Source organism: Uloborus diversus, chromosome 2, assembly GCF_026930045.1.
Source record: "Uloborus diversus isolate 005 chromosome 2, Udiv.v.3.1, whole genome shotgun sequence".
In the NCBI taxonomy this organism is placed as follows: Eukaryota; Metazoa; Arthropoda; class Arachnida; order Araneae; family Uloboridae; genus Uloborus; species Uloborus diversus.
Genome location: NC_072732.1, coordinates 62,378,806 through 62,405,602, shown reverse-complemented (window position 1 = coordinate 62,405,602; position 26,797 = coordinate 62,378,806). Strand labels below are relative to the sequence as shown.

The following is a 26,797-nucleotide window of genomic DNA, read 5'->3' as shown; positions in this document are numbered from 1 at the left end:
TGCAAATCAGTAAACAAAATTGCAAAAATTTGCTTCTAAAGAACATACTATAAATAAAAATATATATATATATATATACAAAAATAAATAAATAAATAAAATAAAAAATACAGATTTCTTTCACTAGGTCATTAGGAAAGTGAACGATTAAAAAATACGAGTGCTTAAGATTTTAACCGGCCCCGATTTTATGTTTTCCCGCTTGGTGCGTTTTTTACCGCAAGTCCGACAGAATACGTTAAATCGGGGTTACACTGCATTAATTTTCGGCTCTAATAAACTAAAAATATGAAGAAAATTTGAAGGTTTTCACGTTGTGATTTGAATTTTAAAATCAGAGATAAATTTGGGAAGTTTTAGGGAACGTGTTACATGGTAAAATTAATTTACTATGTAACATTGGAGAGGTTTTTGGTTACTTCAAAAGTTTTCACTTTAATCTTAATCAATGACTAGTGACCATGTCCCTTTGTGCCACAAACTGAAAATGGTCATAGTCAGGTTTGGCAATGCCGAGTGTCCTAAGCAATATATATTTTTTTCTTTTTTGTGAAGGAGTTGATTTTTCACTTCACAATTGTAAAATTTTCTTGCAATAAACAAGCTAGCAAGCATGATTTTACATGCAAAAAAAAAAAAAAAGAAAGAAATGCTTCTACTACACATTTACATACTACATCACTTGTACCTTCTATCATTAAAAAAAAAAAAAAAATTCTGGAGCACAAAATAGTGAAGAATTACGGCATGCAAATACCAAATACGTAAATAAATATAAACTCAACCTTATTAAACCACAAAATTGCGAAAGTGTTGCAAACACGTTTTTTGGGGTTGCGAGGAACTCCTTTTTCAATACAGACAAGTTTTGATCTGGTGGCTGTATCTTTACGGAAATAAAAACATAGTCAATATAAAGGGTGATATCTAGTTTTCTATTTTCACACATTAAACATTTCTATGAAATTATTTAAATTAAGTTTGAGATTTCAGTCTCGAAATTTCGTAATATCAAATATGCTACTAAACAATGAAACAGATTATACTGACCGTTAAAATTTACACGAAATGAGTTCTATTTTCACAATTTCTTCCAATAAGCAAAAGATTTTTTTAAACAAATCTGACCAGCTTGAATTTTGTACTTACTCTATAGTTGACTTTTATTCACTCTTTTTTTAAAAAAATTTTATAGATTGAGCTTCATGGCAAAATTTTCATCTAATGATGGATTTAATCGACATAGGTTGATTTCATGGAAAAATCGTTTTTATGAGAATGCTCGTTGCATAGATTCTCATACTACAAATTGAAATACTTTTTTATATTTCAATAACAGTATTATTTAATAAATGTAAGTGACTTTCTCTCCAAAAGATTTATATTTGCGACATTTATATCAGCATATTTTTACCGCTCTTGCAGTTTATACGATCATAAAAATTTTATTTCGCATGACCACACTTTTAGGGGAAGTAGTTCTTTTACATTTAACATTTAGCCTCAATTTTTTTTTTTTTTTTTTTTTTTTTTTACCGCATCGCAGAAAGAAGCCCTCGCTACCGATATCATATAAAAACACTTCCGTTTACCATCCTGTGTTTTAGATATGAAATAGCGTTAGCAAGAATGAGTCATAAATCTTAGAATAAAACAGCTGAATGTATTCTTCTTGGCAAGAGTCAATCGTTTCCTGGTAACAATCGCAGCGCATAGCATTTTCCCCAAAACACGCTGAGGTGGATAAAATGAATTTTACAAGAATTACTTCCGATAAAATTCTAAACGATGAGTAATATTTAGGCTTGCCAGATTTCTGAAATGATCAACCCGCACACCGAAATGCTCCCCCCCCCCCCCCACCAGCGTTGCTAATATTCAAAAGGGGACACACCTGTGGCTGATTTTTGGAGTGTAGGGCAGTTCATTCTCAGTGCTATGAATAACTGGTTACTAATTATGAACAAAAAACAGAGGTAATAAAAAATGACATAAGCAGATAAACTTTGAACATCTCACTTCTTAGATGTATACATTTACAATTTATTTTAGTTAAAAAATACACTTTGAATTAGGAATAAAAAATTGAAGACTGTTTAGATACAATTTTGTAGGACTTTTTTAGAGTCTTTTTTTGGTTTATGTCTTGTTGCAAAAATCCTCACAAAATAATCCAGTTTTAATTTTATAAGTCAATGTTACAAATGATGAAGTAATTATCCTAAAAAATCCTACACACTTAATAATTTTACACCTTTTTGGTCATTTATAATCAAATTTATCTTTTTCCGGAACGTGAAGTAAACCGGCCGGGATGCCGGAATTTTATCTGAAAACCGGGACGTCTGGCAAGCCTATAATATTGAGCAACTTCCATACCAGCTTTTTTTATGTTGAAAATCATTTAACTTCGATGGGAATAAACTAATATTGCTGGGACTATTAATGTAAGAGAAAAATTGGGATATGTGCAAGACGAGAGGCCGTGTCAGCCTAAGTCAGAAACTAGGGGCCCGGGCTTGGGGGGGGGGGGTCGGCGAGACAGACACAAAAGAAGAAAGAAAGAAAGAAAAGGAGAAAAAGAGTTCAAAAAAAAAAAAAAAAAACGAAGAAAGAAAAAGGGGGGAAACTCCGAATTAGAGAAAATGTAAAGATGAAGTAAAATTTACTCTTTTGATATTTGTGCTGTTGTGATGTTGTGACACTTACTCGTAAAATAGAGTTAATTGTTTTCTACAGTAAGCAATTTTGATTTTTTTTCTTCCACCCCCTTTTTGTCTTATTTTTTCCTTTTTCTTTCTCCCCTTTGCTTTTCATTTTTCTTTTTTTTGGGGGGGGGGGGCGGGAGGGGCCCGGCGACAAAACTGACAAGGGGCCCGCCTTGGCTCTCTACGGCCCTGGATATGTATTGATATATCCCTATACCGAAGTCTTCAATAAAACTGAGAAAGGCATTTTTCCTGTTCCGAAATTATCTTTTTCTAAAATGACACTTGGTTTTATCAGTTTCATTTCAATTGTTCTTCAATGTCAGTATTTTCAGCGCTTTATCCGGGTGTCTTACAGATAATACTGTTGAAATAAGCTGTCGTTATCTGTGGCGTGTTTGTTTACTATTATCCTCGTGAAAGTGAAAGTTTGAGTTACAGAGATAGCGAACGTCATGTTACATCATTTGAAAGAGTCGGAAAAGAAAATAAATAAAATGTAACCAACATACAGGAGGGTGAGTTATCTGAAAAAAGCAGATAACGAGTAGATACTATGGGGAAAAAATATAAATAAACTTTACACATAAGTTTGCCAAACCAATTACTGGATTATTTATATTTTGAACTGGGTCGTTTCTAAAATTTTAAAAGTATTTTTTTCTGAAACTGCATGCTTTAAAACATAGGATTTGACCATTTTTGAAATAATTTGACGAAGTTTAATATTTTTTTAAAAATACTTCAATTGGTGCGCAGATTCATTTTTTTTTTTTTTTTTGGCGCTTCTGCGCATGACATCACAAGTGATGAAATGCCATTCACTGATGCCATTAGTGCAGAGCGCAACATTTAATTCGCTTCTTTACTTGCATGCGCTGACAACGATATGGTTGGTGGCAAGCGTAGAGCACAATATTTAGCTCGCTTCTTAATTATCATATCGTGGAAACGCGGTAAACAGCAAGCGTTAGCATTCAGCCTGCCAAAGTTTATCACTAGTGACGTCATAAAGACCACGCTTTATTTGAAAAATCGGACATTTAAAATAATTAATTAAAAATTAAACGTTTTGTAAATAAAAGTTTTTCACCGCTCTATGCTATTTTATTTTATTTTTTGCTCATTCTATCAACTTCAGTGACTAAAAGTGGTACTTTTGACTGACGGAAACAACCCCATTCATTCTGAAATGTTTTTTATGTGTTGAATGCTGTGATCCTTTTGGTGTGCCTTATTATTGCCGTCTTCTGCGTTATAATTAGGAAATCGACAAATATTGCGCTGTTATTCGGTATTCAACATTTTTGCATGGTCAAATATTGATTAGTTAATCTAGCCGAATATTCTGCCTGCCCGAATATTTTGTATTAGTTGTAAGAAAAGAAAATGAAAAAACTTGTCGACTGTAATGTTAAGCTGAAACAAAATTAGATTGTATTAATGTGCTGTTGTATCTAATAGGTAATTATGCTTTTAAATTTTGTTCTTTTAAAAGACTATATCACAAACACAAACTTATAACTCAACTTCAAAAAAAAAAAAAAAATTTCATCAATGAAAATCGATATTTTCACTATTTGTGGTTGCGAAAAAAAAAAAAAAAAAAAAACACTTTTTACCTGCCGTGAACTCAGAAATATGTTCATATATTTAGCGTTGAAAATGTATAAAATATCGGTGAAATAAGTGTTGAAGATAATAAAAATATCATTTTTAGTTCATTTTATGGCACTTATGAAAAATATATAAAAATTATAAACATAATTCTCCGCCAAATTCAAGGTTTTCGTCCTCTGTCCTCCAAAAAAAATTTGATAATTCTATTATTTCCTTGCAAGTGTATGCTTTAATACCCTGTTCTTCCCAAATATATTTAAAAATCGCTGTAGAAGTTGTTTTTTACAGCAATTTCTGAAATAAATAAATACTAATAATTAAAAAAAAAAAAAAAAAAAAAATCAACGTAAAATTGCACAAATAGCAGTTAGAATTTCAGATACGTGTTTCGAGGTGACAAGGAGCCACTTTTTTCTATTAAAAAATCTTTTGGGTGAAACGGCAGGACAAAGCTTTTGTGCGATTTTAACATAATTTGTTTTTAACTTGTCGTAAAGGTGAAAAATTTATTTGAACCAGTCTTGCTATTCGTGTTCGTAAATAAATATTTATTTAAAAGTCGCAATTTGATGTAATTTTGTTTTAGAAACCCATTAAAAACATCCACAATATTCGAAATATGCTTCTCATGCATGTTAGTTGAAACTGAAACTGAAACTAAAGCTAATTTTCTCTCATTTTCATTAGAAAAGGTAGAAAATTCGCTCAATTTCAACTGTATTTTCTGGCGTTTATTTCTTGCTGACTGAAAATACGAGGAAGTTCGAGCCCAGATTATTTGTGTGTATTGAAAGAAAAAAATTGGAAGCCTTTTTCCTTGTTTCTTGTTCATTTAAAAACCAAGCCTTACCTCAACTTTCTACGGCAACCACCCCTTCCTTCCATTACAGCATTGCTCGTAGCAACACAAAATGGAATCGCCTCGCTTGGTCTGCAGCTGCCAGCGGGAACCGGTTTCAACTGGCTGCCATGTAGAGCAGGCGAATCCAGTTATTGCTGTGACCCCCCACCGTAGGGAAAAGCGTCGAAATGTGTAGGGTAAAATAAGGATTTTAGGTATTTTGTTGTAGCTAGCATTTTCTGTGCATTTATTATGATTTTATTTGCCATAATTTTGGCTTTTAATCCACATTTTTAGTGTTTATTTTTTTGATAATGGAGAAATTAGTGCTTGAGAGTTGAGCTGGAATTCTTTTCGTATACATGTATCGTCTGTTTCACCTGCTGAAGTCCTTAGAGTAAGTATGGTAGGGAATATGTTCGTTGGTTCGTAGATAGCTCTGACTGAATTATGTAATATTCGGTGTTGTGACAGAAGAGAAGGTCGCGGCGCGTAATCCAGATAGGGATAAGAAATGTTGGTCTTTTGAAGTTTGCATTACGATTAGGGAAAGAATGATAATTCACATATACACGAGGAAAAAAAGAGATTTTGTTTCGGTTTCATTGCATGTACTTTAATGCTTTTTTAATCTCTCTTTTTTTTTTACTATCCCCCTTTTCTCGACGAATTAACTAAGGCTTCTCTTCCAGTTATGTTGTCTGCCTTTTTTAAGTACTGATCTGAAAAATTTATCTTTCAGTTTGAAAATGATTTCTTCTCTCCTGAATCTTCTTGAAAAGCTCTTTATCATTTTGAAATTTTATTCTTGTAATTAAAAAAGAGTAACATTAATTTTCACATTGGAGCATCTTTCAGAGTCTTAATTTAGAAGTATGATTGAATGTAATTAGTTTCAACAAAAATTCATAATTAATTTCTTTGGTAAATAGTTTAAGAAAAAAAAAATCAAACCTATTCAATTTTCAACAAAGCAATTTTTTAATCAAAATGGAAACTTTAATGGAAATTTCATTCTATATTATTAATTAGTAGTTTTTGGTGGGGACTCCACATTTTATACAGAATTAACGTTTTAAAAATTGCATTTTATTTTATTTTATATACCATTAAATATTTCAAACAAAAGTTGCAAAACATTGCAAACAGAAGTTAAAAAAAACTTCAGTGTGTTTAATATTTTGATTTTCAATTGGATTTGAGGGGGAAAATCTTTATTATCATTTTCAATTTAGAAGGATTCTGATTACACAATGACATGTGTCACATAGATACTAGTCTAGAATATATATTATATCTATATTTTTATTTTCAATATTTTTAAAATTAGCTAAAAATAAAATATTTTTTCCTTAAATGATAAGTTAACAATTCTTAAGGCCCCAGAAAATAAGCTTTGTGACTTTTGCTGTAAAAAGTGCTGTAGAATTTATCTATACTTTAAAATAATTCTGCCTTATATATTTTCACTTCAAAAATCTAAATTAGAATAGTGTTTAAAATATTATCATTGATTTGAAAACCTTTTTTCCCCATTTAGTTTAAGTGTCCCTTTCTTAAAAACATGAACTACAAAAGTATCATGTCTAAGCAACAAGAGTATCAAAAAAATAAATAAAAAAATAAATAAAAGTTTTGATTAGATCCTTATCAGTGACTTTGTATTCACTAACTCAAAAAAGGTTTATCTAAAGCATGATGTATTTTAAATGCACCTACTCCTACAAAAGCACACCTTTTGAATTGCTTCCAATTTTACTCTCTAATGCTAATTTTGTGTGGTACTAATCTTTTAAGATTTATTGAAATATTTAAAATAAGGAAAATAATAACATGTTTAACATATTATGGACTTTTAAGGGATTCAGGCTTCTTTATTAAATAAATCAATGCAATGACTTAAAAAAAAAGTTTGAGATCTTGAGTTCTCAAACCAAGTTTTTCCCAATCGCGAATTGCAAAAGGATCCTACTCATTGGGTTTCTTGTTTCTACTAATGGCTTTTATCTTAACCATAATATAAATTCAAGATGTAAAAAATTAAAATGAATGCTAGGGGTTGGATGTTGGTTGCTAGATATTGCTTTCACGTAAAAAGGATTGTGTTAAGTCCATAAGGTCATTTACAAATAATTCAATTCTGAGACGCATAGATGCCTGCATTATAAGCACAGAAAAATAAAATCAATGGATGTACGTCATTCAACAGTCAAGTGAAAACAATAAAAAATCGTGATTTCTCAAAAAAAAAAAAAAAAAATTAACTGTAATTTGAATTCCGAAATTTTGAATTCAAGTTATGTTTTTCGCAATCACGAGTTGCGACAAGACTCTACTGGTTAGAGTTATTGTTTCTAGAAATGGCTCCCCCGCCCAAGCATGTCCCTCCTCCTGGGTGCTTACGTGTGTATAGTTGTGTGTGTAGGCTTACGTGTGTGCACGTAGGCGTGTGTATGTGTGTAAAGGCGTGCGCACGTAGGGGAGTGTATATGACCATGCGTGTGTAGGACATTGACGCCACCGCCCAGCAAAAGTGGATTCCGGGGGACAGTGCTCAGGACCAGCCGCGCCGCCGCCGGTGGACGGTGGTGCTGCAGGCCTGGTCCAAGCTCAAAAAGGAACCGTAACGTCAAGGACTGTCAAGTGAGAACAATAAGCAATCGTGATTGCTCAAAAAAAAAAAAAAATGTAATTACAATTTAAATTTATTGCTTATTTTTTAGAAAATAACATTGTTTCAATATTCTGCTTCAAGTTTTACATAAAACATGTCTTTCACAGATTAATGTTACATTATAACTTGCTTTTGTTTGAAAACCCTAATCTTTATAGCTTAAACAGTTCTAGTTTTTATTTATTTATTTATTTTTTGTATTTCACAATAATTTTTGAGTGTATTAAGTTTATTTAAAATATTTACATTGATTTTTAATTAGTTTAAAAATTTGAAGATAAAAATTAACTATTGAAGTAAAGAAGCATTTTTTTTTTGTATTTAAAAAACTACATAAATATTTTTACAAAAAATAATAAAATATTTTTGAGCAATCACGATTGCTTATTGTTCTCACTGGACAGTCCTTGATGTTCCGGTTCCTTTTTCAGCTTGGACCAGGCCTGCAACACCACCATCCACCGGCCGCGGTGTGGCTGGTCCTGAGCACTGTCCCCCGGAATCCACTTTTGCTGGGCGGTGGTGTCCATGTCCTACACACGCATGCGCATACACAGTCGCCTACGCGCACACGCACGCCTTTACACACATACACATGCCTACGTGCACACACGTAAGCCTACACACACACACGCACACAACTGTATACACGTAAGCACCCAGGAGGAGGGACATGCTTGGGTGGGGGAGCCATTTCTAGAAACAATAACTCTAACCAGTAGAGTCTTGTCGCAACTCGTGATTGCGAAAAACATAATTTGAATTCAAAGTTTCGGAATTCAAATTAGAGTTAATTTTTTTAGCTTCTCTTATTTTGTTACATTTCATATCAATTATTATCATTGTTATTTTAAATACATAAGAAATGTCACCAATTTTTTATTTTTATTTTTTGAATAACCTGCTTTATTTATTTATTTCTACAATGGGAATATATTTGCCAATTTACCATGGCATGATGTTAGTGTAGGAGCTTTCGTAAAGGGGGGGGGGATGGTGTAGGTAAAGAAAGGAGAGCTTTACTTTCCATTACTTCAAGTGCAAACTGTTATAGAATTAAATAATTTCTAAAATTCCTAAATAATGTGTATCAAAAACATATTAATATTGGTGTATTGAAATAAAAACAAATCAATTTTAATTTTAATAGCAAAATAGGGATGGGGGAGGGGCTTCTGAAAAAATATTTTAATTATTTCTGCCATAGTACAACATTTTTTTCGTACTTTAAGCATGTTTTGGAGGCTTTAAGTATGAATTTTCGTTGATATACTTAACAACATAAAAAAAAAGATATTTTGGAAAATGAAATTCTTAAGCTATTTTATGCATTTATACACTGAAAACATTTAGATAAGAAAATAGTTCCCAAAACGTCAAGAATATTTACCTGATTAATTCCAGAGTATTAGTTCTAGGTATTCATCTTTCTCCCCAAGAACTGTCAAACCTGAGGGAAAAGGAAGGGATTTTTGCAGCGCAGAAGGGAAAAAAGAGCGCTGTCGACTTCCCGTCCAATGCAGTGAAACAGGGGTTGCGTCCGCCGAATCTACGCAGCTTTAATTTGCTGATGACGTCAACTCAGCTGAGGACGCTGGGCCTGTAGGCTGCCGATGGTAGGTCAGATTCAGCAGCAGTTATCGAAAAGCGTATTTACAAGCGCACGAAGAGTATTATCACCTTTTCTTTCATTCATAAATGTTTTCGCTGCTGTTCGATTGATGTAACTGCATCTTCACAACAAGAGGCACCCAAAAACGTTCTGGAAACTTCGTGGTCTTTGATGCACCGATCTAAAATTATTTCGTGGTGCAAAAATTTGCGTTTCATCAAACAGTAGCTGTCAAATTGTTGTAGTCACTGTCGTCCTTTTAATTCCGCGCTATTTGTTTAGTTTTGATGTGGGAAGCAATGAACACGTTAGTGCAGGTGAGCGTTGTTGACAGCACTCAAAAGCCGGGGAAAGTTGCCGATGCAAAAAATCATATTCTTCACAGGAGAAACACTCAAGATCGAGGTGGAACTTTACCTACTAACTGGGACCTGTCATTCTCTGAAAACTCCCTGCTGTCAGTGTACTGTTTCATAAAAAATTTTATTGGGTAAGTAAAGTTTGGAGCACCAAGAGTTTCTATACATGTTTTCCCATTTACAAATATATAAAAAATATTTTATGATTAAAAAAAATTACACAATTGGGGGGGGGGGGGGGGGGCTTTTCAGGGGAGAAAATAATAGTAGTTGATACAGTACTTCAATGCACTGCGCACAAACTTTAAACTTTAAACGAAGCAATTTTACTATAATTATCCTTACAGTTTGAAATTCCATTGTATATGAGTGATAATCATACAGTGTATGATTTAAAAAACCAAGTAGAATTTTAATGCATATTATATTGCTCCTTATGTTTCTTTTCTTAGTGTTAATTTTTGACTATCTTGTAATATAATAGTAATAAATAACAATAGAAAAAAAGACTGGAAAGAACTCTTTTTAATAATGATACACAAGGAGAAGTAAAAACTGTATAATGCTTAAGCAATAATTGTGCTGAAAATTCTTCTAACATTTTTAAAAATTTGAATCAATGCAAAAGAGATCTACTTTCAATCAGATCTTTTTTTTTCAAAGATATTTTTTTTCTTTTTATCAGGGATGCCTATCTCTCCAGCCCCTAAAGCAATGATGTATCTTCCTCAAAAGCTGCAAGCTGCAGAGCATCTCCATAATAATATCCACTAAAAGAGAGATTGGGATTCCTTTAAAACATAACCATAAAAAGTTTATAGCCATAAAAGTTTGCACCATGACCATTCTCCAAGGCATCTCATTTAGAATATTATTTTTTTCATGCATACAGACAGTCATGAGGGGGAGGCAAATAGTATATACTCGTACATTTTAGGGGGAAGAAACATCAAGTTGTGTAATAACTTTATGTATTTAAAATCAGGGAGGAAAGGGTGTTTGTATGGGGGGGGGGGGGTAAGTGGGGGCTCAAACCCCCTTTAAAAATGAGAACTTCCTTGCTTTTAGTGCTTTTTTTCTTTGCGAAAATGTATAAAAATTTCCTTTTCAGCCATTAACAAATAAGTTATAAAAATCAAATTTTAATATCTCTCGAATCTGTACTGAAATCAGTTTCCATGGGGAAATTTTTTGAGCCCCCCCCCCCCTAAAATTTTGCATATGGCCACCCTTGCAAGGAGGTGGGGGTCAATTACCCCCCGCCCTCCTTTGATCCCCCAAATGATGTCCATGCATACAGAATCTTTCCTCAACCGTTCATAGTATAGTTTTCAAAGCGTTTAATGAAAAGATTAAAAATCATTGTTTTCTTTTGAAATTCCCCCGAAAAGCTAAGCTAACTACATTATTGGGAGTTATCTTATACTATCTTCAGAACTCTTAAAGATTCAAGAATTTTGGTTACACAGTAAGATGTTTTTGCTTTATGAGGTTATGAATTTCCAATTGCGTGGATGCTTCATTTCAGTCTAGTACATTTTTACTGTTTTTCACTTAAATTGTATACCCGGTTCCAGTTGTCATTATTTACCATTTTACATATTTGAACCAAATTTTTATGATTCTGTCACATTAAAGTTTTTAATCAGTAGTCATAGTATAAAAATTTTAATGTACCAGTGCAATATTGGACTTTATTAAAAATGTGATTATATTTTTTCCTTTTTCAATGTAATATTGAGGAAGTTTTATTACTACTTGTTAGCTTGATGGCTAAAGCTTCAGTACTGCAGATTTTTTTTCTTTTTTTTTTAAATTTGTATAATCATTATCATGAAATAAAGCTGAAAAGCTCAATTTTCTTTCTGCATTTAAAAAGAAAAAAAAGTTTATTGCCTGAGATACAGAATCAGTGCATTATTCAGTGACACCATGTATTTATTTTGATGTTGCCAACAAAATTCAGCCAAACTTAAAATTGAAGAAAAAAGAAGGAAAACTTTTTTTTTGGGGAGGGGGGGGGGGTCTAGACAAAAAAAAAAGAAAAATGAAAAAAAAAAAAAAAAAAAAAAAACAAAGTTTGAAAATAGATGATTTAAATTATAAAAATAATTATAATATAAAATTGTCTCCGTTTTAGGCCTTTTATTTTATTTATGTGAAGAATTTATATCATGGATGACAAATAAAGATTACTGCACCTATTTTTTCCTCAAGAATTTTATTGTAAAGGTAAAAATAGACAAATGTTTTGCTGCATTTATATCTTGTCATTTGGGCTGGTAATTTGCAACTGTCAAATGTTCATGAATTAGAGGTGGATGCCCCTAATCCCAGAATTTCAGTTGTGCCTTCTGTGCCATGGACTCCCTCATAGGCCCCCCTGTATAAGTGAAAGGGTTAAATGGCTCCAAACTTCAAAAGGAGCATTAAATGTTTTGGAAGGAAATGAAAGTGGAATCATATTTGACGCTACATATTTCAATCACATTCTAAAACTTTGCATTCAAAGTCTTCCTTTTTTTGCTCTACTATGTCCATCAAATCTCAAAATTTTCAGAGGGAGAGAATTCTCACCCTGCTGAATGAGATTCCAATTTTACCAAATAATAAAATATGAGCACGCACACATAACATCTTATGAGAAGGAACATTAGGCATCATTTAAACCAATTTTAAGAATTAAGGGGAAAAAAAGAAAAACCTAAGCTGTCTCTCTCAATATTATTTCTAAATTTGCAGAGAGGAAATTTTTAGGAGGTAATAGTGGCCGCTCATCAGGGTCTCTCTGATCCAAATTATAAGCTATTGCTTTCTCAATCTGTTAACATTTTTAAAAATATTCCAAAATTTAACAAATTTGCCTGAGTAGATGGATGAGAATTAGCATCACCTGCTAAGTGATGTCACACACAGTAGGTAGGGACTTAGGTGATCCCCTGCATTCATTTTCATTAAATTCTAGTGTTTTTTTCCCCCCAAGCATTTTTTATGTTCAGTTTCCCACATAAAATTACTAACTTTGCTAAATAAAGGAAGCTGTAGGATTTAAATGTCTGTGTAAGTCAAGTATTATTTGCTACTTTTCTCACTAAAACTTTATATACGCAGGACAGAAATATATTTATAATATGAATTACGGGATTTTGTTTAGTATAATTCATTTAATATTTGTGTACACATGTACATGGACTCACATTAGTGTAACTGCATGTAAAACTGTATGAGGGATGGGGGGTGGACCTTTCTGTTCTAAAATTTCACTATTTATTAAATAAAGAGAACCCTTGCAAATTACTGTTCAAAACTTCAAAAAGTTTAACAATTACAAAAATCACATCCTATCCCAAATCAATGGTTGAATGATGATTTGAATCATTTTTGATGTTTTGAACAAGGAAAGCTACTGACATTTAAAACAGAGAAGATAGTTTTTTTAACAGCAAATGTTAAATGTTAGAAGAATCTGTTCTAAGAAGAAAGAAAATTAAGAATATGGATTTCATATGTTTTTTTAAATAGTTAACATTTTATGCTTTTCAAGCAAACATTAAAAAACTATTTTTGTTAAAAAAAAAAAAAAAAAAAAACAAGAAAAACTGGTTTTTTCCCGCTGCTTCAAAATTTCTGGAAATTTTAGATCTTATGCTTTAACAAAGTTGTTTATTTGATGTAATACCTTTTAATGAGAATCAAATTAAGAAAATGCTGTACGTCAGGGGAGGAGAAAAAATACATAATATACCTATGTTCAGATTTCCAAGATGGGAAGCAAAACATTTTTAAAGTAATTATGACTTAGTAACAAATCATTTTAAAGAAAAGTTTGAAGCAAGTTATTTGTCATACCAAGTAAGATTTGTTATTGCAATTGAAATTCTTGATTTTGCATTTTTTAACATAGATAAAATTTATTTGAAATTTGTAATTGAGATTTATTTTTTATGGAGAAGCATGCTGCAAAGTTTTTGAGTGTGTAAAACTCCCTCACCAGAGGTTCCCTCTTTTTAGGCTGTAATATTCATCATGCTTCTAATCCTCTTGTGTCTGCAATAAATATGATAAACCTTTAAAAAAGAGAGGAAAACAAATTTAAATTTAAGTACTGAAAAATTGTATGCTTACAATTAATTACCATAGAAGTAAAAACTGGATTTTTATGTTAAGATTAGACTGCAATCTAGTGTCATTATGTTGCTTTTGTGTTAGTCTCTTTCATTGTTTCCCATTCATAATTGCGATTTTTCTTTCACCCCCCCCCCTTCCTCCGTTTCGCCCAATTTTATTGAAGTTAAAATATCAGTGTGCTCTACTGTGTTAGAATAAATAAAAATTCATTTGAAATCAGTTGCAACGAGAGATGACGTTTGGAAAGGGGTCAGAATGAAAAATTTTGCCACCATTTTTAGAAAATCATACATTTTTGAGGTTGTAAAATTTCCGTAAAGTAGAGGTACTTTGCAAATATCTGGTGTTTTTTATTGCATATGGGTATGCCCGACATTTTAAAGTTTCGCGATGGGGGGGGGGGGGGGAGAGAGACATTCATTGCCCATTGCATTTTAGTAGAAAAATAAACTACCAAATAAATACAGAAATGCTTGATTACAATAGGTTTCTGAACTCCAGGGAGGAAGCAATTTACTTTCCAACTCCTGATCGCCCAAATAACGGGCCTGCATACCTTACAAAATCATTGTTTTAAGAACTGCGATTTGCATCTGCTGTTTCGCTGGTCCACAAGTTAGGTCACCTGCGAAAATATCCTCTCTATGAGTGCAATAGGCGCGGGCAAACATGAAGTATCTTTAAATAATGCTGCATAATTTAATTTATCGCCTACAGTTTTGCAATGTGCAAATTTTAAGTTTTGTTTAACAAACCCAATTTGTCCGGTTTCTAAAGGGCTTTTGTACCTAACCGGATTTTCATCATATAACGAAATCAGTCTCTTTTTTTTTTCTTCCCCAAGGTCGTTGCGGTTAATACGTGGTGCATCATAAACTTTGAGCTTTGATCTTTCAGAAAATGAACCTACGTCATATCGAGCTAGCTGTTTAGACATTAAAAAAAAAAAAAAAAAAAAGATTCATCTTTAAGATCATGTGTATTTATCTCGCTTCTTCGCTTATTTTTAACCTTTATCTCTTTGATTTACGCACACTTTGTAACCGGGAAACTGTTTTTAAACAATCCAATAATAACTGAATTGACCAGGACTTAGTTTGATAGTCCGTTTTCTGTGCAGTTGACGTCATTTCATTCATCTTTTGTGCTATTTAAAGGAAAAAGGAAATATTGGATGTTAAAACATCGTTGAATCTTTTTCATCAAAATATTTATTAATGGTTAAATTGTTACAAAGTACCTGTCAGCAAATTTTCATTTTCGAAGATGTCTGCTTCAAAGGTACATAAACGGTTAAGTTGAGATTTTTGATAAACCTGCATGAATATTTTTTTTCTCTTATCTTTTCTTCAAAAAAAAAAAAAAAAATTAAAGATGATTTTTTGGCTGATCTATCATCTTTTTATGAAAATTTCAGTCTTACAACTTTAACTACCAAATATTACGCGTTGTTAAATTGCTTTTTATGAATCTCTAACTGGCTGCACAGGCGTGTTAAAAGTGATGTCACATTTATAAATATCCCCCCCCCCCAAAAAAAAAAGATAAAAATCCGTGAACAAATAGGAAACATGTCATTATTAATTTGACAGAAAGGGAGGAGGAAGAAATGCAGCCTACGTATTTTCAGAAGAAAAGCTAAATCACAAATATTTTTACAATTCTTTTTTATTTTTTGTTGCATCTTGTTTCATCTTCATGAGCTTGCCGATAAGCTCTTCAATATGGGGTGGTTTCCTTCAGTCAAAAAGTACTACTTTTAATCATTGGAAGCAAAAAATAAAATAAAATAACATGAACTCAGAAAATACTTTTATTTTGTCCAACAGTTTTTTTTAAATTATTTTTTTTAATGTCCGATTTTTCAAACAAGGCGTGGTTTTGCTGACGTCACAAATGATGCACTTTGCCGTATCTTTCTACTACGTTTCCACGTTGTGATAATCAAGCAGCGAATTAAAATTGCACTCTACGCTTGCTATCAACCATATCGTTGCCAATACACGTGAGTAAAGATGCGAATTAAAATATTTTGTTCTGTGAATGGCAGCCCACTGTCACACGACAGACGTGTAAACAATGAAAGCGCACCGATTTAAGTAATTTTTTAAAAATATTAAACTTAAATAATTTATTTAAAAAATGGTCAGATCCTATATTTTTAAACATGCTCTTTCAGAAAAAAATACTTTTAAAATTTTGGAAAAAACCCACATTTTCTTTTTCTATCTTTTTCTTTCTTTTGAGCATTTTCAATGAGAGTTACAATACTCTCAATAAACTCTCACTTTCATTTTATTCGTATGAATCACTTTTTGTAACTAATCATTATTTTCAGACACTTTTTATTATTACTTTTAGGATTTTTTCGCTCTCTTTTTTTATATTTTTTCTTTAAAATTTCGAAAATGTTAATGAGATGTTGCTTCAAAAGTGGAATGACGATTTTCTTAAAGACTACTGCATAAAATAAATGTAAAAAATCTTTTCAGTAATGAATAGACATTGATTTAAATTGCAGGCTATTTCACACAAACGTGAAGTTTAAAAAAAGAAAAAGAAAAAAAAAATGCATTCGTAAAGGGGGGGGGGGGGTAACAGTGTTAGAAATAGCTACAGTAAAGGTGTTATTGTAAGTCATTTTTGAAAGTTAAAAAAAAAAAAAGGTGGAGAATTTCAAATCCCACTGAAATAGGTTTCAAGTACTAGATAAAAGAATAAAAATTTCCATTTGCCTTTTTTTCCTCCCCCCCCCCCCCATTACTTTGAAAAATGTTCTTGCGTTTAAATCATGTCCCCTCCCCCTCCTTACCCCAAAAAAAAAAAAAAAAAACTTTTTCAAATTTGCACCAAACAAAGGAAAAATAAAATTTTTAAGTGGCTTATTTGTAAAATTTTTAGTATTTTCGCTAAAAATAAGGAACTACTAACGATTTGATTATAACTATAATCTAACTAGATTGTAATATTTTTCGCAATGGAAATAATGCATTAATTTGAAATACTAAGAAATAATGACGAACCAAAGCAGTCCCACCGTTTTTTAGATTATTAAAAACAGATGCGCATAGCATCTATTTTCGACTAATAGATTTAGCCTATTGTACGCTTGGTCGGAGTTTTTTATGGTGATCAGGGGTCTGTTCATAATTTTTCAGAGTCCTGTTTTCATAAATAAAAAAAATTGTAAAAAATAAAATAATTTTGTGAAATTTTAAAATTTAAGCCAAATGTATTTATATATTAGATTTCCGATTTACCTTCCACTTTATTAATAAATAAGTTTGTAAAAAGTTTGATTCTCTGATCTGGTCAGTCGGAATTTTGTGAAGGGGTCCTTTGCAGGGGTAGACGTTGTCCTATTTTTCCCAAAAATTCCTAAAATTTTCACATTTGTCCTAAATATCCTAAAATTTTTCATAATTTTACTTTTTTTTTTTTTTTTTTTTTTGTAGAAATAGAGAATGTTTCACTTAAATTGTACAGATATTGTCCCTGTACAGTTGTATGTGGGTAGAAATTACTTGTCTGTCAAAAAACTGCTTCACACCAGCATCTAAGCGTATGAAAAATGGTGGACCTGAAAATTCAAAAATGTTTTTAGTAGCCAGTAAACCGATTAGCACTTAAAGCTACTGTTACTGTTTTTTTAGCCCACTTCATCCTGGAATTTTCATGAAAACAATTACGCAATCTGAAAGCTGTTGCTTACTACATGTTTTAAACCTATGGTTTTTAACCATGTTTTACTATAAAATGGAAATGAAAATAATTTGAAAATTAATGAATTAAAAGCATGTGCACATAAAATTAAAGACATTTTTGAAAATTCATTAAGTGAAAAATTTGGAGACTATATTAAAATTATAAAATATCACTGTAATCTGTACTAATATTATAAAGAGAGAGAGAGGGGGGACGAATTTTTGGAGTGAGAGAGATGCAGTCCGATACTAAGTTAACAAAAACAAACATATGCCTCAATATAATGGCGTTTTCTTTGTAACTCTTGTCATTTGTTGTCCTAAAATTTTATCAAAACAATGTCCCATTTTTATTTATTTATTATTATTGTTTTTGAAATCTCCACTCCGATCCCTGCTTTTGTTTAACCGTGATTTTTGTGAATTGTTCCTTTTTAATTAATTGGAATTTTGTGAAAGGTTCTTAAAACGGACCCAAATTTCCGCTAGCCTTCGTTCCTTTGGATATCATTGTTTTTTTTGTTTCCGAACGTAGCAATCCTGACCAAATTTATTTTGGTTCTTTATTTATTTTAACGACTTTGTTTCTTTGCTCTAAACATACGAAAAAGAGCAATACATAATGTAATTTAAAAATGGAAACACTCAGCACACCTTACTTGCGTTCCTGGATTCAACGAATCTGGTTCAAATAAAATTTCATGTCATAGCGAAATTTCGCGCGACAATCTCTGTAAAACTGTCTTTCCTGCCTCCCTTTTGCAGGATGGCGGAAACCGCATTTCAGGGGGTATTACCTTTTTTACAAATGCGTCCGCATATTTCATTCAATAATTCTTCAACCACGCACAGGAAAATTAGGAAGTATTATATTTTAGGACTATTACTGGGGGTGCACCAAATATACTGTAAAAGCACTTATTTTCGCCAGCCGTAAATTTCGCAAAAAGAAAAAATATCTAATTTCGGAAGCAGAACATTTCGCGAATTTTTGTCTGAAAAGTGCCGAAAGTTGTAAAAATCCACCAAGAAAAAATATTTCGCGAGGTTTAAATTGTCACGACCGGATATACGGGTAGAATTTCAACAGAATATTCGGTATTTGGCATTCCTATCATTTAAGATAAAATATAAATTCAGAGAAGATTAATAAAGTATTAAATAAAAACATAGTACTATTTTTTTTTTTTTTTTTCGCCTATGAAAGATAATTAAGAAAGAAACCTCCTTGATAGTTTTGTTCTTCAAGGTTGAAAAAGACTTTATTTTTTGAATAATCAACTGTTTTAGATAAATTAATTCAAAGGCATAAAATTCGTAATAAAATATAGTGAACTCAACTGAATTATAACTTATTTTAATTTTTGAATAAACGCTTAATTGAATTTTCCTTTATAATGTATGTTTTTCAATCAACTGCCAGAGTGAAATACCCGTTGACTTTGCTATAGTTAAAAAAAAAAAACAAAAAAAACTTTGAACAAAATTAAACAAGTCCATTCAAATATTTTAAACATTAAAATTTTTTATTAAAATTTTTAGCGGAAGGGGGATAATTTGTAAAGGTTATGATCTCATTCTGGGCGCTATTCCTAAATTATTTTATAATTCTATTTTCTACCTGTCAGTATTTTGCTATATATATTACCAGTACTATTTCATTACATTGAATTTCTCACAAAAATATTATTTTACAAAACCCATTCTCTACTCACAAAAAAATGTAAGAATTTGCGTAGGGGTGGGATGATTTTGATTAAGATAATCATATAGACCCTCGAAATGAGGTTCTAAGTTAAAATCGAATCGTATTTTTAAGGAAGTTCTATTTTTAGAATTTTTCTTTTTTTATTATGTGCCACTTACAAAACACATAAGAGAATTGTTGCGGTAATTCGCTTTCAGAAAACCGTGCATCAGTCACTGAAAAAATATGTCTTCTGAATCTGGAGCTTCGCTTTTTTGGATTTACGTAACCTTGACTTTTCAAAATGAAACTTTGCCAGAATACTGAATTGTTTTACCTCTCATAATGGAACGTTTGTCACCAACTTATGTCACGTAATTTTAATCGTTTAATCTTGTGTAAAAAATTATCATTTGTCCGATTTTTACAAAATGAAGAGTTCTGTTTTTTTTTTTTTGAAAATTTTCTTTCCTTTGAGAAAACTAATGAAAGTACGACACAAACTTACAAAGAAATCGTTGTAATCCTGTAAAGAGTCCTGAAATTGATAGAATAAGCAAAAAAAAAAGAAAGAAAATTAGCGAGAAAAAACTTTCATTTTCCCAACGTTTAATTTTTAATTATTTTTTTAATGCCCGATTTTGGAAAAAACGCGGTCTATATGACGTTCACAAGCGATGTACTTTGGCGAGCTACTCCACTGGCGCGCTGAATGCTTACGCTTGCTATCTACTGCGTTTGCAACTTTTGATAATTCAGAAGCCAATCAAATATTGCGCTCTATGCTTGCTATCAACATCGTTGCCAGTACATGTGAGTAAAGAAGCGAATTGAATATTGCGCTCTGTGTTAATGGCATCAGTGAATGGCATTTCATCACTTGTGATGGCATGTGCAGAAGCGTGATTGAATCTGCGCAACAATTAAAATAATTGTTAATTAAACTTTGTCATATTATTTAAAAAATGGTTAAATCCTATTTTTTTAAACATGCTCTTTCAGAAAAAAAAAATACTTTTAAAATTTTGGAAGCAACCCCATTGTTGATTTGTACTCTGTTGTCTCATATTATTCCCCCCCTCTTTTTACCTCCCCGTCCAAAAAAATAAATAAATAATAAAACGCTGAGCTGTGAGAACTATTATTTCGTTTAGCCATGATATGTATTTCTTTGTTTGGACACAGAATAAATACCTATTGGTTTTATTGTTTGTAAACCGGGAAGTCGAAAAGCGTACAATGTAGATCTAATATCCTCATTGACGACGAGAAATATAGGTCACGCTGACATGTTCTCTCGAACTATCGAAAGTAGGGCACATTCTTTTTTCTTTTAGTAACGTCATGTTTATTCTTCATTTAATTGTAATTTTATAGCCGCATCACACTGTTTTCCAAAAGCGCGAAGCGTTCAGCTTGTTCTTAATCGTATTGTTGTCGTATGGTTTACAAAAAACTGTTCATTTTTGTAACTTTCTTCCTAAATACCGTTCTTTGCAACATTGGTAATCGAAAGTTCAAGTTTTATTGTTTTAATTAGTGTATTACGTCCTATTCTTTTTGACAGCAACGTTTATTTTTTGAAACTTTTACACGATTAATAAAGACGTTGCAGTTTTTTTTTTTAATTGAAATTGTAATATTTTGTTGTAGGATGTGTGTAGGAGGAGAGTTTTTATGGTAAGCATGGGAATGTTTAGCAAATGAATGTCTTTTTTTCGTTACCCTATATATTACCAGAACAGTTATTTAAATAGACCTTTTCTTATCCTGCTCATAATATGTGTTAAAAGAAACAATTGTTACTTCATTTGAATTATTGGTTTATTTAATCTCCCTTTTTTGCCTGAATAAGCATGGACTATGCCATACATAACTTTGGCCGAATCTTCATTGCGTCAGTGATGTGTACTTATTCAGTAATATTTTTTATTTTTCAGTTTAAACAAGATTATTCTAATTAAAATTGTTTTCCTCCCTTTCACTCCTCAATGTTAAATGAAGAAAATGCACTTCACGAAAACAGACCAATCTTTTAAAGTTCATAATTTATATGTTTGTTTGGCAATTTCGCGAATTCTTCAGTGTGTGTCTTAGCGTCCATTGTATTGCATGTTTAACCAACTGCTGTTCTTCATTAAAAAAAAAAAAAAAAAGACAGATTGTACCATTGAACAAAATGACGTCTTTTTTTCTTTATGTGTGCTCTTTCTTTCCCTAACTCTTAATTATTTGCTCCCTTAGTTCCCAAACTGCCCCTGAAAAGATTCCTTCTTCTGAGCTGGGACACGAGGTCGACCCAACCGCTGGAAGGTAAAAAAAAAAATCTTACTATTCAGTGGTAATGTGTTTGTGTATGACGTTTTCCGTGCGAAGAAATATAGTGAATGCAGTAGCTTGCTAGCATGATTTATTCTATTTCACCTTCTCTGTCTCATTAGTAGAGCACTTTTTACATATGTTCACCCAAACCTGTTTTTATGCGTTAGATAGGGACCGCATAAAAAAAATTGTTCGATACTTTACGAGTATCTATAAAAAGTTTTTTTTTTTTTTTTGCAATACAGTTAAAAAAAAAAAAAAAAAAAAAATGCGGTGAATAGGGACCGCATAAAAAAAGTCTCACGCAGAAAATAACCCAAAATGTTATACTTAAACGAAATTAAAACAACCAAGTGATGATAATTTTGCCGACTCCCGAAAAAATTTACCAAAAAGGAAATTTTTGGGAGGGTCACAGTAATTTCCCATCGAGATGATAACCCTGTCGTCACTTGAAGATTCTACCCTCGCAATCGTTTTATAAATAATTTCTGCTCGTTTTATAAATAATTTTCATGTACCAGCACAAAAACAGGTTTGGGGTGTATGTAGTTCAATTGAAAAAATTCTAGTTTTCAGTTGGTAGCCAGAGTACAGCAGACGCATTTCTCTTTTAACCAGCATTTAGCCGACATTTTAACTTGGTATCAGTGTTTGCTAATTTTTGCCTTTTTTATGAGTTTGTGCGATCCTGATATTTTATCATTTGGTGAAATTGAAAATTACCTTTTATATTCTGGCCTGAAAACAACGTGTGGGAGACGTGATGTGAAGCACGGAGTAGCAAAGAGATGTTAGTATAGTTTTAAAGTTTTGAGTAAAGCGTGTTTAAAGTTTAGATCCTTGGTAGGCTTTCCTTGAAACTTTTTTTCTAAATCATGCTGTATAGAAGCACTTACCAATGCCTAATACTATCTCTCATCCCAAAACAAATGAATTTCTCCCATTTGCATTAGTTATTTCCAGAATTTTTAGTTTGGCTCTTCCATCCCCCTTGGCTTCTCCCTGCCACATGTTCTCTTTGGTCTTAGGATCTGCTTGGTTGGTTGGTTAGATTGGGTTTTGTTTAGTGCAAGAGCCTGAGTAGGCTATAGTGCGCCAGACTGTTGTTGCAATCCGAAAAAGGAGCCAAAGAAGAGAGATTCTATAAGGAGTATAATATCTAGGACGTAAAATATCTAGTATTTTGAAAAATATTGCCAAAAAAAAGCACATAATCGAAGTTTTAAAATTTGAATAACAAGCCAAAAGAGTAAGCAGAAAAATAATTTTGAGGCTCTGCTTGGAACTAGTTTTTAAAAATATTTTCGGCGAATTTGGCCGAATGTAAATTTTATTCAAAACCAAAGGAAAAAAGGCAATGATAAATTTCTGGGAAAATAGCGGGAATGGAATAATGCTTCCTGCTATCAGAACAAGTTACCAAATTTTAGTTAGATTCATTTTATCAAAATGAGCTCGCCAACGACTCATTAATTGCATTTATCCGCATCGTTGTCTATGCTTAATCATTAATTGTACAGATACATTTCAAAACATGTTGGCCAAACAACGTAGGGTTTCTCAATGTATACAGCCGGCTCAAAGTTATAGATATATATCATTGATCATAAAAAGTGAATCATAGAAAATCAAATGCTTGAATACATTTCATCGAAAATGAGCAGTAGAAAAAAATTGCAGAGCGTAGTCAGAGTCATCGAGAGAGTTTATGTGAATTAAATAGAGAGAAAACTTTATATTATATATAAAAACATATTATGAGAAAAAAACTTTTAAAAATGTATATATACATTACTTATAAAAATATTTCCGTATTTTCGCTTAAAAAATCGCTGTTTTCGTTTTTTGGAAGGAAATCAGAAGACTTGCAGAAAGAATAGTGCAGGATCTTCTTTTTTCTATTTTTTATGTCAAGTTTAAACCGACCCCCCCCCCCCCCCCAACAAATAGGATGAATTTGCCGCCCCCCAGAAGTTGCACACCTGGGGCCAAAGGTCCGGCATGCTCCTTACCTCTTAAATCCGGCACTGAGAAAATGACGATTGCTTTTAACATCGCATGCCTTTTATTTTCGACCTATTCGTTAACTTCTTTTCTTATAATGAATTCTTTTGAGAAACAAACCTGTTCTGTGCTAACCCGAACATTCTAGTGCCAGATTCCAGTTATCCGAGGAAGAGGAATACTATGGCTCGAAGGTTGAATTATAATACAACAGTGAGGGTTCAAATTGCAGTGCTGTGACTAACTCATCTTGTTTCTGTTTCTGCTCACGTGCTGCGATGAATGCGTAGCAGGCAGTCTAGAATTTGGCAATCTGCCATATCTGTTTCGTAATTTCTGTCGCCATGCAGTCTCAGGAGTGTTCGGCTTATGCTTTTTTTACCATGCAGTAAATAGAATGAAGTTAAAATAAACTTCTTTCGATTCCACGAAAGGATGAAGCCTTTTGCTCTTCGCTAAAAGATAAGAAAAAACGACGGCCTTAGCGCTTCCGTGTTGTAAGTGGATTTATTTTCTGGTGGAGCATTTAATCTTTGTTCTAGGAATTGGGTTTTTTTTTTCTTTTTCATAACTGGTAAAAAATGAATATTGAGTTTTTTTTTCGACTCGACCACATGTGGATAAGTGCCTAGTAAGAACATATAAACGCGAAATATCCATTTTGTCGATTCCCGAGTTTATTACAACGAGTTTTCTCGTGACGTATGTATGTCGCATAACTCAAGAGTGGTATGTCCTAGAAAGTTGAAATTTGGTACGTAGACTCCTAGTGGGGTTTAGTTGTGCACCCCCCCCCTTTGGTTGCATTCGGGTGTTTCTAAAGGGTTCTTTTGCCCCTTCTTGGGGGGAAATCATTGTTAATTTCGCTGTAAACTCAAGTGGTGTTATAATTTGGCGGACACTTTGCGATATATCGCCAGTCTTTTGGTCGGCAAGTTTTGTCGCCACTTGGCGAGAAATTTGGTGATTTTTTTCTTTCTCTTTTTAAAATCTTGTTTCAATTTAGCCACTGTTGGTGATATTTAGAGAGTAAACTATTAAATCACATTAAAAATGCCAATAATTGGGAAATGACACTGAATTGGAGTAAAAGGAAGTCATGTAATGCACACATCAGCTCGTTTTTTTTTTTTTTTTTTTTTTTTTGCCTTGTTGCTGACAGGACCGTCAGTTCGAATTTTTCCGGGGGAGGGGGACAAGGCCTTATTGTAAAACTGCATTGATTGAGAACTATGCAATTTCTTTCAACATTTTTAACATCTGTCTTTAATTGTTGCTTTTTTAAGACTGAGAAAATGTGACATGTTTCCTTCAAGTACAACGTAATAGAAAAAAATAGAAAGATTAAATTACTTTTAAAGCTTCGTTGATAAATAGCAAAGCTCTCAGGACTGGAGTATGAATATAAACAATCGAAAAAAAAATGGAGAATGAATAAATTTATGGTCTGCAGACTATTTTTTGGTTTTATGTAAATGAAAAAAAAAAAAAAAATCTTATTTCTACAAAATTTTTAAAAAGGGGGAAAAAGTCTATAGAGGAAATTTTCTGTTAGGGAGTGCTCTGAAAATTTTTGATGAGCTTAAAAGGAAAAAACGAGAATGTACTTTGCCGAAAATGGTTGTAGCTTACTTCCATTTGTAGCATGGAGGCCGTTTAATATAAAATATCATTCGTGTCTTATCTAAAAAGAAAATCATTAGTTGAAGAAAAAATAATATGAAATTCATTCTTGATCTGTTTGCAATAAATTTTAACTATTACTAATTATTGATGGGAAAGATTTTATTTGCATTTTGCATTCTGGCAAGTTTGAATTTGGAAAGAATTGCCAAACTTAATTACAAAAACAAAAACGGGATGAGAAAACCCCTCTCAATATAAAAGTTGGAAATTGAAAGGTAAAAAATTTCCATGCATGAACAATTTTTATATTATTAGTTTCCAAAGACTGATTTTCAGCAGAATATTTATTGCAAATGCATTTGTTGCTTTCTTAACAAATAGTTTTACTCTTAAAACTTATGACAATGGTAATGAAAAGTATAATGCAAATAAAAGATTTACATCTCCATTACCTCTTGGTATCAAACTGTTGCACAAACTTTTTTTTCCTGTTTGTGCTGCTTCTATGTGTCGGAGAAGTGGAGATATTGGTAAACTCGTTATCGATATATCTGGGGTCCTTTTCGGTTACCTTAGCATGGTCCTGTTTTATGAAAAGTAAGATAGATTTTTGAAAGATAAACTTATATCCAATTTTTATTTCAAAACGAACAATTTCGTGGTTCATCAATATGTGAAATTTTAAATACATTAATAAGAATTAACGGTAAGTGTGAATGAGAAAAAAATGCAAAAAAGCTCTTTTGGAGCTTTGAATTTTATGAAAGGTTCGTTTGTGTTGCATTATGCCAAGGGTTCTAGGGGGGAGGGGGAGGTGCTCCAGTATCAAAAACAAAATTGCGTACTTTTTTTGCGCAAAAGATAAAACATTTTAAAGTACCAGAATTCATGAATTGAATCATGCCACCCAATAGATCAATTAACCAGTGTTAATGTTAAATCTATGAAAAAAATAAACCTTTTATGTATTTTTTTAAAAATATTTCGTGGAATAAAGTATTTAAAATATGTTCACAATAAATGTGATTTCTTTAGTTTTTAGTGCAACTATTTTTTGTAGTGTTATCAGTTTTTCGAAAAAAAAAAAAAAATGTTTAAATTAGCCTTAAAATAACTAATTAAAAAAAATCTGTCTTATACATATTTTTTTACAGAAACTGTTTACTTGAAGCAAACACGCTAATTAAATCATGCAGGATTCACATAATAGCTGTCAAATTTCCAATAGAGTAATCTTTAAATTTTCAAACTGTGTTAAATAAAAAGTTTATCAAAGCATATCTTATATTTGGAGAGGGGGAAGTGAAATTAAGATTTTTATAAAATTCAGAGAAAGTTTGTTATCATTAAAAATATTCAGTTTCCTATCCAATAAGTCATGCAGTTTGATGTTTACGTCAACGCAGCTATAAAAAATCGATACAAATCAACGAAAAACACGATTCGTTCTGTTCATTTCAAGGAAGGAGGACAATTTTGAATTTATAAATGCTGTCATGGTTACGCTAC

At 32.0% G+C, this 26,797-nt stretch overlaps 1 protein-coding gene across 2 annotated transcripts in view; it reads left to right on the top strand.

The window, feature by feature from the left end:
- LOC129235192 (protein bunched, class 2/F/G isoform-like) overlaps window positions 1-26,797 on the top strand; it is a 355,864-nt gene that overhangs the window by 312,925 nt on the left and 16,142 nt on the right. The window contains exon 2 of one of the 2 annotated variants that reach the window (XM_054868886.1): window positions 21,578-21,646. The exons of the other annotated variant lie outside the window; for it this stretch is intronic. Coding sequence (XP_054724861.1) covers window positions 21,578-21,646 — 69 coding nt within the window. The remainder of the gene's footprint in view (window positions 1-21,577; window positions 21,647-26,797) is intronic. 2 annotated transcript variants of the gene reach the window in all.